Raw genomic sequence first — 8,897 nt, 5'->3', positions numbered from 1 at the left:
AGGGAGGAGTGAGGCTGAAAGGCCTGGTTCAACACTCTCTGACTGTAACTGGGTTAGCAGGGAGGATTGGGGCAGAAGGGCTGGTTCAGCGCTCTATGGCTCTGTCTGGGTTAGCAGGGAGGATTGGGGCTGAAGGGCCTGGTTCAACACTCTCTGACTCTGTAACTTTCCGTGCTGTAATTGTTATATGTTATATATGTAACTGGGTTAGCAGGGAGGAGTGGGGCTGAAGGGCCTGGTTCAACACTCTCTGACTCTGTAACTGGGTTAGCAGGGAGGAGATGGGCTGAAGGGCCTGGTTCAACACTCTCTGACTCTGTAACTGGGTTAGCAGGGAGGAGTGGGGCTGAAGGGCCTGTGACTCACCATGCAGGTCGCTGAAGCTGAGCGTGTAGGTGCAGGGCTGTGTCCGGGGCAAGGCCGCCCCCAGCTCGGTGTGGAAGGCCAGGTCCGTGCACTCCAGCCTCAGGCACTCCCTGCGCACGGCCTTGTGGGCCCCGGGGCCTGCGCTCGCCCTCAGGCCTCAGGTCGGGCACCGGGAACTGCAGCCGCAGCTGGGCCCTGGGCGCTGTGACTCTCACCGCCGTCAGATGGCCAGCGGCCGGCACAGACTCACACCGCAGGCCCGACAGGCCGGACATCTGTAACACCAGCGGGCAGGGGGTTAGAGAGGGTACTCGATCAGCCCTCAGGCCTAGTGTCCCACAGTCCCTCTCCCTCCCTCCCCTCTCCCTCCCTCTCCCTCCCCTCTCCCTCCCTCCCTCCCCTCCCTCCCTCCCTTGGTCCCTCCCCTCCCTTTCCTTTCCCTCCCTCCCCTCTCCCCCCCTCCCCTCTCCCTTCCCTGCTCCCCTCTCCCTTCCTTGCTCCCCTCTCCCTCCCTCTCCTCTCCCTCCCTTTCCCCCTCTCTCTTCCTCCCCCCCCTCCCTCTCCTCTCCCTCCCTCCCCTCTTCCTCCCTCCCTATCCTCTCCCTCCCTCCCCCTCTCTCCCTCCCACCTACCTCCCTCCCGATCTCCCTCCTACCTCCCTCCCTCCCCTCTCGTCCCCCCTCTCTCTCCCTCCCCCCTCTCTCTCTCCCTCCCTCTTCTCTCTCCCTTTCTCTCTCTCTCTCTCTCTCCCTCCCTCCCCCTCTCTCCCTCCCACCTACCTCCATCCCGATCTCCTCCTACCTCCCTCCCCTCTCCCTCTCTCCCACCCTACCTTCTCCCACACGCTTCTCCCTCCCTCCCTCAGTGGGCAGGGGCTCAGTTCACAGGGTGGACAGACCAGAAATCTGTCCAACACCAGCGGGGCGAGCGAGGGCCTCATCCCCCTCAACCGCCCTCTCTCATGCCTCACCGCCCCCCCCCCCCCTCCATCCCTCACTCCTCTCTCCCTTTGTCCCTCTCCCTCTCTCGGCACGGACTCAGTGGACCGTAAGGGCCTGTCCCCACACAGTATCTCTGCAGTCTAGAGTGTAAACTAATGTACAGGGTGATGATCACCGGCCAGCATGGACTCGGCGGGCCGAAGGGCCTGTCCCCGCGCTGTATCTCTACAGTCCACTCACCAACGTCGGCTCCGACAGGTTTCCCTGCTCCGACTGGAATTCCCGCTCTCCCGACAGCCAGAGCCGGAGCAGCAGGTCGGCCCTGTCCAGGAATCCCACGTCGAGGTCGGCCTGTGCTTCCTGGAGCTCCACCACCAGCTCGGCGCTGCGCCTCGTGCCCGACCTCCTGCGGCCTCCCTGCTGACGGGACACACGGCCCAGCGCCGCCGTCAGCCACCGCGAGACGAGACGAAGGGGCGCCGGGACAACCGCGCGCGGCCGGCAGCGGTGGAGCCGCCGACTTACGCCGCCGGCCAAGATGGAGGCACGGTGTACGCCATGGGAGACGCCGAGAGACCAGCGCTTCACGGTGGAGCAGCGGGTAGAGTTCAGCACCAGAGACCAGTGTTCCATCCTGATCACGGGTGCTGTCGGTACGGAGTTCGCACGTTCTCATTCTTAAGGGGTTGGACAGGCTAGATGCAGGAAGATTGTTCCCGATGTTGGGGAAGTCCAGGACAAGGGGTCACAGCTTAAGGATAAGGGGGAAATCCTTTAAAACCGAGATGAGAAGAACTTTTTTCACACAGAGAGTGGTGAATCTCTGGAACTCTCTGCCACAGAGGGTAGTCGAGGCCACAGTTCATTGGCTATATTTAAGAGGGAGTTAGACGTGGCCCTTGTGGCTAAGGGATCAGAGGGTATGGAGAGAAGGCAGGTACGGGATACTGAGTTGGATGATCAGCCATGATCATATTGAATGGCGGTGCAGGCTCGAAGGGCCAAATGGCCTACTCCTGCACCTAATTTCTATGTTTCTATGTTTCTCCCCGTGACCTGCGCGGGTTTTCCCCGGGCGCTCCGGTTTCCCCCAAACACCCCAAAGACGTGCGGGTTTTGTAGGATAATTGGATTGTAAATTGTCCCTAGTGTGTGTGTTGTGTGTAGGATGGTGTTAGTGTGCGGGGATCGCTGGTCGGCACGGACTCGGTGGGCCAAAGGGCCTGTTTTGGGCGCTATGTCTCGAAACTAAACCAAAGGACCATGAGAAGAGACAAAGAAAGACACAAAGTGGTGGAGCAACTCAGCGGCAACAGCCCCTGTCCAATGACACAAACATGGGTGGCATTGTGGACAGTGAAGATGGTTGTCAAATATTGCAGCAGGATCTTGATCGGTTGGACAAGGCGGGCTGAGCAATGGCAGTTTAATACAGAGCAGTTAATGTGAGGTGCTGCATTCTGGAAAATCTAACATGGGCAGGATCATGGATAGACTGGATACACTCGGCTTGTACTCGCTAGAATTTAGAAGATACAGGGGGGATCTTATAGAAACTTACAAAATTCTTAAGGGGTTGGACAGGCTAGATGCAGGAAGATTGTTCCCGATGTTGGGGAAGTCCAGAACAAGGGGCCACACACATTCTAAGGATAAAGGGGAATTCTTTTAGGACTGAGATGAGAAAAATCATTTTTCACACAGAGAGTGGTGAATCTGTGGAATTCTCTGCCACAGAAGGTAGTTGAGGCCACACAGTTCATTGGCTATATTTAAGAGGGAGTTAGATGTGGCCCTTGTGGCTAAAGGGATCAGGGGGTATGGAGAGAAGGCAGGGATGGGATATTGATTTGGATGATCAGCCATGATCATATTGAATGGCAGTGCAGGCTCCAAGGGCCGAATGGCCTACTCCTGCACCTATTTTCTATGTATCTATCTTATTAAACCATTCTTGATTAGTACGGGTGTCAGAGGTTATTGGGGAGGAGGCAGGAGGACTTATTAAACCTTTCCGAATAGTGAAAGGCCTGGATAGAGTGGATGTGGAGAGGATGTTTCCACTGGTGGGAGAGTCCAGGACTAGAGGTCGCAGCCTCAGAATTAAAAGAGGTTCTTTTAGGAAGGAAATGAGGAGGAATTTCTTTAGTCAGAGGGTGGAATTCTTTGCCACAGACGGCTGTGGAGGCCACAAGTCAGTGGATATTTTTAAGGGGGAGACAGATAGATTCTTGATTAGTGCGGGTGTCAGGAGTTACGGGGAGAAGGCAGGAGAATAGGGTTAGGAGGAAGATAGGATGTGTTGGATGATCAGCCATGATCATATTGAATGGCGGCGCAGGCTCGAAGGGCCGAATGGCCTCTACTCCTGCACCTAATTTCTATGTTTCTATAGATCAGCCACGATTAAATGGTGGAGTAGATTTGATGGGCCGAATGGCCTGATTCTGCTCCTATCACTTATGATGATAGCCATAACTGAATTGATAGAATCTTGATTAGTGCGGATGTCGGGATTGTGGGGGGGGGGAGGGGGGTGGAGACAGGGGAATGGGGTGTGAGGTGAGGAGGGAGAGATGGGGTTAGGAGGCCATGGTTGAATGGGGGAGTAGACCTGATGGGCCGAATGGCCTCATTCAGCTGGTATAACACATGATCGTATGACCTTCTGACCTTAAGGTGAGAGGGTGGCTCCGTTGGGCAGGTGAGTGAGCCCTCCCCCTCCCCCCTCCCCGTTTGCGGTGGTCTTACCCGGGTCTCGGTCCGCAGGGTCTGGCGGTAATGGATCTGTGCACAGGGGCAGGCACCAGACTCACAGGGCCCCGCGGGGGTCTTCTTGAACACCAGCAGCTGCGGAGGAAGGAGGAGGGGGTATGAGGACGTGAAGAAGAGTTGCACACAGTTTGATACGATACAATAGACAACAGGTGCAGGAGTAGAGGCCATTCGGCCCTTCGAGCCAGCGCCGCCATTCAATGTGATCATGGCTGATCATCCCCAATCAGTACCCCGTTCCCCTGACTCCACTATCTTTAAGAGCCCTGTCTAGCTCTATCTTGAAAACATCCAGAGAACCGGCCTCTGAGGCAGAGAATTCCAAAAATTCACCACTCTCTGTGAGAAAAAGTGTTTCCTCGTCTCCGTTCTAAATGGCTTACACCTTATTCTTAAACTGTGTGTGTGGCCCCTGGTTCTGGGCTCCCCCAACATCGGGAACATGTTTCCTGCCTCTAGCGTGTCCAAGCCCTTAACAATCTTATATGTTTCAATGGGATCCCCTCTCATCCTTCTAAACTCCACAGAGTGTACAAGCCCACAGCCGCTCCATTCTCTCAGCATATGACAGTCCCGCCATCCCGGGAATTAACCTGGTGAACCTACGCTGGGCTCCCTCAATAGCAAGAATGTCCCTTCCTCAAATTAGGGGACCAAAACTGCACACAATAGTCCAGGTGTGGTCTCAGGGGAGGGGATTCAGTCTCAGTCTACCCCACGACAGAGGGGTGGGGTTGTACAGTTTGATAGCCACAGGGGGGAAGAAGGATCTCCTGTGGCGTTCTGTGCTGCATCTTGGTGGAACCAGTCTGTTGCTGAAGGTGCTCCTCAGGTTGACCAGTGTGTGTCACAGAGGGGGGATGGGGAGGGGGGGGGGTGGGGGGGGGGGGGCTGCTGTGCTGTCCAGGATGCTCTAAACTCGATCAGATATTCAGGCCCACCACCAATTTTTCAGTAAATGGTGATCCTGCACCTCCTTCCATCCTGACAAAATCACGAGATCCCACTTGAGATTCTGGTGTGACTGAGCGGGAATAGGAGTTGTTGTACTGGTTTCAAGGTGGGCTTGTTGAGTCTCGTTGTCTGTAACTGGTTTTCACCTACGCCCCACAGCTAACAATGGCCCGTTTCCTTAATCGCTGTTACTTTTCTTTCCATATCTCTCATTCATTTGCATATATATTGCTCTATATATCTCTCGTTTCCCTTTCCTCAGGCTTTCAACCCGAAACGTCACCCGTCCCTGTTCTCCAGAGATGCTGCCTGACCCGCTGAGTCACTCCAGCATTTTTGTGTCTTATCTTCATCTTAAACTCCAGAACTAGCACTCTCTCTCTCTCTCTCTCTCGCACTCATCTCCCCGCTACCTTCAGGTAGAAGGTACAGGAGCCTGAAGACTGCAACGTCCAGGTTCAGGAATAGCTACTTCCCCACAGCCATCAGGCTGTTAAACTCAACTCAAACAAAACTCTGAAACATTAATAGCCCATTACCTGTTATTTGCACTTTATCTGTTTATTTATTTATTCATGTGTGTATATATTTATATTATGGTATATGGACACACTGATCTGTTCTGTATTCATGCCTACTATGTTCTGTTGTGCTGAAGCAAAGCAAGAATGTCATTGTCCTAATCTGGGACATATGACAACTAACTAACTAACTAACTAACTAACTAACTAACTAACTAACTAACTAACCAACCAACAAACAATTTATATTATGGTATATGGACACACTGATCTGTTCTGTATGAATGCCTACTATGTTCTGAAGCAAAGCAAGAATGTCATTGTCCTATCTGGGACATATGACAACTAACTAACTAACTAACTAACTAACCAACCAACTAACAAACAATTTATATTATGGTATATGGACACACTGATCTGTTCTGTATGAATGCCTACTATGTTCTGAAGCAAAGCACGAATGTCATTGTCCTATCTGGGACATATGACAACTAACTAACTAACTAACTAACTAACTAACTAACTGACTAATTAACTAACCGACTACTACTAACCAACCAACTAACTAACTAACTCCCTCCCTCCCTCCCTCCCTCCCTCCCTCCCTCCCTCCTCCCTCCCTCCCTCCCTCCCTCCCCCCCCTCCCTCCCTCCCTCCCTCCCTCTCCCTCCCCCCCTCCCTCCCCCCCTCCCTCCCCTCTCCCTCCCCTCCCCCCCTCCCCCCCCCCTCGAAGATAGACACAAAAAGCTGGAGTAACTCAGCGGGACAGGCAGCATGTCTGGAGAGAAGGAAGGGGTGACGTTCCGGGGTCGAGACCTTTCTTCAGATCAGACCGCTGCCAGGGGAGTGAGACCCCCCCCCGCTCACCTCAGTGTATTGAGGGTCCGTGGGCCCCGGCTGGGACCGCAGGCACTCCAGGATCTCCAGCGCACCGAAGCAGGCGTCCACACACACCATCTGCACGCCTCGGCCCACCTTCTGCTCATACACCAGCTGCACCGCACTGCCGATCACCCTGGGGGGGGGGCAAGTTCACCGTTGTTAGCGCCGTCTGTACCACCGTGCGGTGAAACACGTTTAGTTTTAGACAATAGACAATCGGTGCAGGAGTAGGCCATTCGGCCCTTCGAGCCAGCACCGCCATTCAATGTGATCATGGTTGATCATCCCCAATCAGTACCCCGTTCCTGCCTTCTCCCCATATCCCCTGACTCCGCTATTTTTAAGAGCCCTGTCTAGCTCTCTCTTGAAAATATCCAGAGAACCGGCCTCCACCGCCCTCTGAGGAGAGAATTCCACAGACTCACAACTCTCTGTGAGAAAAGTGTTTCCTCGTCTCCGTTCTAAATGGCTTACTCCTTATTCTTAAACTGTGGCCCCTGGTTCTGGACTCCCCCAACATCGGGAACATATTTCCTGCCTCTAGCATGTCCAAGCCGTTAACTATCATATGTTTCAATAAGATTCCCTCTCATCCTTCTAAACTTCAGTGTGTACAAGCCCCGTATACAATCCCAGCCGCTCCATTCTCTCAACATATGACAGTCCCGTCATCCTTGTTAACCTACGCTGCACTCCCTCAACAGCAAGAATGTCCTTCCTCAAATTAGGGGACCAAAACTGCACACAATACTCCAGGTGTGGTCTCACTAGGGCTGTGTTTTGCACGCTATCTATCCTTTGTTTGATATGTTCTGACTGCTGTGCCTTCCTCCTTCCAGGAAGACGGGATCGTTGCACTTGGAAAACTTCCTCCCCACATTCCAAAGACGTGCAGGTTCGGAGATCCAGGATTGAGTCTAAGTTCATGAGTGGAACAGACTCGCAGACTCTCTTGCCCAGAGTGGGGGGGAATTGAGGACCAGAGGACATAGGTTTAAGGTTAGGGATAAAAGGTCCTAGGGGTCATTTTTTTCACACAGAAGGCGGTAGGTGTATGGAACGAGCTGCCAGAGGAGATAGTTGAGGCCGGGACTATCCCAACGTTTATGAAACATTTAGACAGGTACATGGATAGGACAGGTTTGGAGGGATGTGGGCCAAGCACAGGCAGGTGGGACTAGTGTAGCTGGGGCATGTTGGATGGTGTGGGCAAGTTGGGCTGAAGGGCCTGTTTCTGTGCTGTATCACTCTTTGACTCTAAGTTTGTAGGCTAATTGGTTCCTGTATGAATGTAGATTATCCCTGGTGTGTGTCGAATAGTGTGGGAATGACCCGAAGATTGTCTATCTTGGTGGGCTGAAGGGCCTGTTTCTGTGCTGTATCTCTAAACTAAACTAGATCAAATATACTGGCCCAGCTGCGAGGACACGGTGGGCCGAAGGGCCTGTTTTCGCGCTGTATCTCGAAACCAAGGGTTCTCAACCTGGGGCAAATTTAACCCCCAGGGGGTACATTTCGCCTACCCAGGGGGTAAATCTGTTCATTCTGGGTTTTTTTTAAAAACTATTTTTAAATTAAAATATACGGGATGTAGAAACATAGAAACATAGAAATTAGGTGCAGGAGTAGGTCATTCGGCCCTTCGAGCCAGCACCGCCATTCAATATGATCATGGCTGATCATCCAACTCAGTATCCCGTACCTGCCTTCTCTCCATACCCTCTGATCCCCCTTAGCCACAAGGGCCACATCTAACTCCCTCTTAAATATAGCCTGGCCTCAACTACCCCCTGTGGCAGAGAGTTCCAGAGATTCACCACTCTCTGTGTGAAAAAAATTCTTCTCATCTCGGTTTTAAAGGATTTCCCCCTTATCCTTAAGCTGTGACCCCTTGTCCTGGACTTCCCCAACATCGGGAACAATCTTCCTGCATCTAGCCTGTCCAACCCCTTAAGAATTTTGTAAGTTTCTATAAGATCCCCTCTCAATCTCCTAAATTCTAGAGAGTATAAACCAAGTCTATCCAGTCTTTCTTCATAAGACAGTCCCGGCTAATATGGGACAGTTGGCAACCCGACTGAGGGAAGGATGTGCTGGCTCTGGAGAGGGTGCAGAGGACATTTTGAGAATGATCCCAGGAATGAGTGGGTTAACATATGATGAGCGATTGTCGGCACTGGGCCTGTCCTCGTTGGAGTTTAGAAAAATGAGGGGGGGAATCTCATTGAAACGTACCAAATAGTGAAAGGCCTGGATAGAGTGGATGTGGAGAGGATGTTTCCACTAGTGGGAGAGTCTAGGATCAGGTGGTGAATCTATGAAATATCTATATCGTCTAGGACTCGACCCAAAACGTCGCCCATTCCTTCTCCCCGCGGACGCTGCCTGTCCCGCTGAGTTACTCCGCAACTTTTGCGTCTATCTTCGGTGTAACCCGGTTTCTGCAGTCCCTGCTTCC

At 52.7% G+C, this 8,897-nt stretch overlaps 1 protein-coding gene across 1 annotated transcript in view; it reads right to left on the bottom strand.

The window, feature by feature from the left end:
- Positions 1-366: 366 nt before the first annotated feature.
- Positions 367-8,897, bottom strand: part of LOC129715279 (autophagy-related protein 2 homolog A-like) — a gene marked incomplete at its 3' end in the record, with an annotated part of 47,647 nt that continues 39,116 nt past the window's right edge. Inside the window, exons 12-15 of the mRNA XM_055665141.1 lie at positions 6,425-6,572; positions 4,059-4,157; positions 1,548-1,889; positions 367-641 (exon numbers count right to left, since the gene is read on the bottom strand). Coding sequence (XP_055521116.1) covers positions 367-641; positions 1,548-1,889; positions 4,059-4,157; positions 6,425-6,572 — 864 coding nt within the window. The remainder of the gene's footprint in view (positions 642-1,547; positions 1,890-4,058; positions 4,158-6,424; positions 6,573-8,897) is intronic.

Source organism: Leucoraja erinacea, unplaced genomic scaffold, assembly GCF_028641065.1.
Source record: "Leucoraja erinacea ecotype New England unplaced genomic scaffold, Leri_hhj_1 Leri_1091S, whole genome shotgun sequence".
Classification (NCBI taxonomy): Eukaryota; Metazoa; Chordata; class Chondrichthyes; order Rajiformes; family Rajidae; genus Leucoraja; species Leucoraja erinaceus.
Note: the sequence above shows the minus strand (reverse complement) of the source record. Positions and strands in the feature narration are given on the sequence as shown.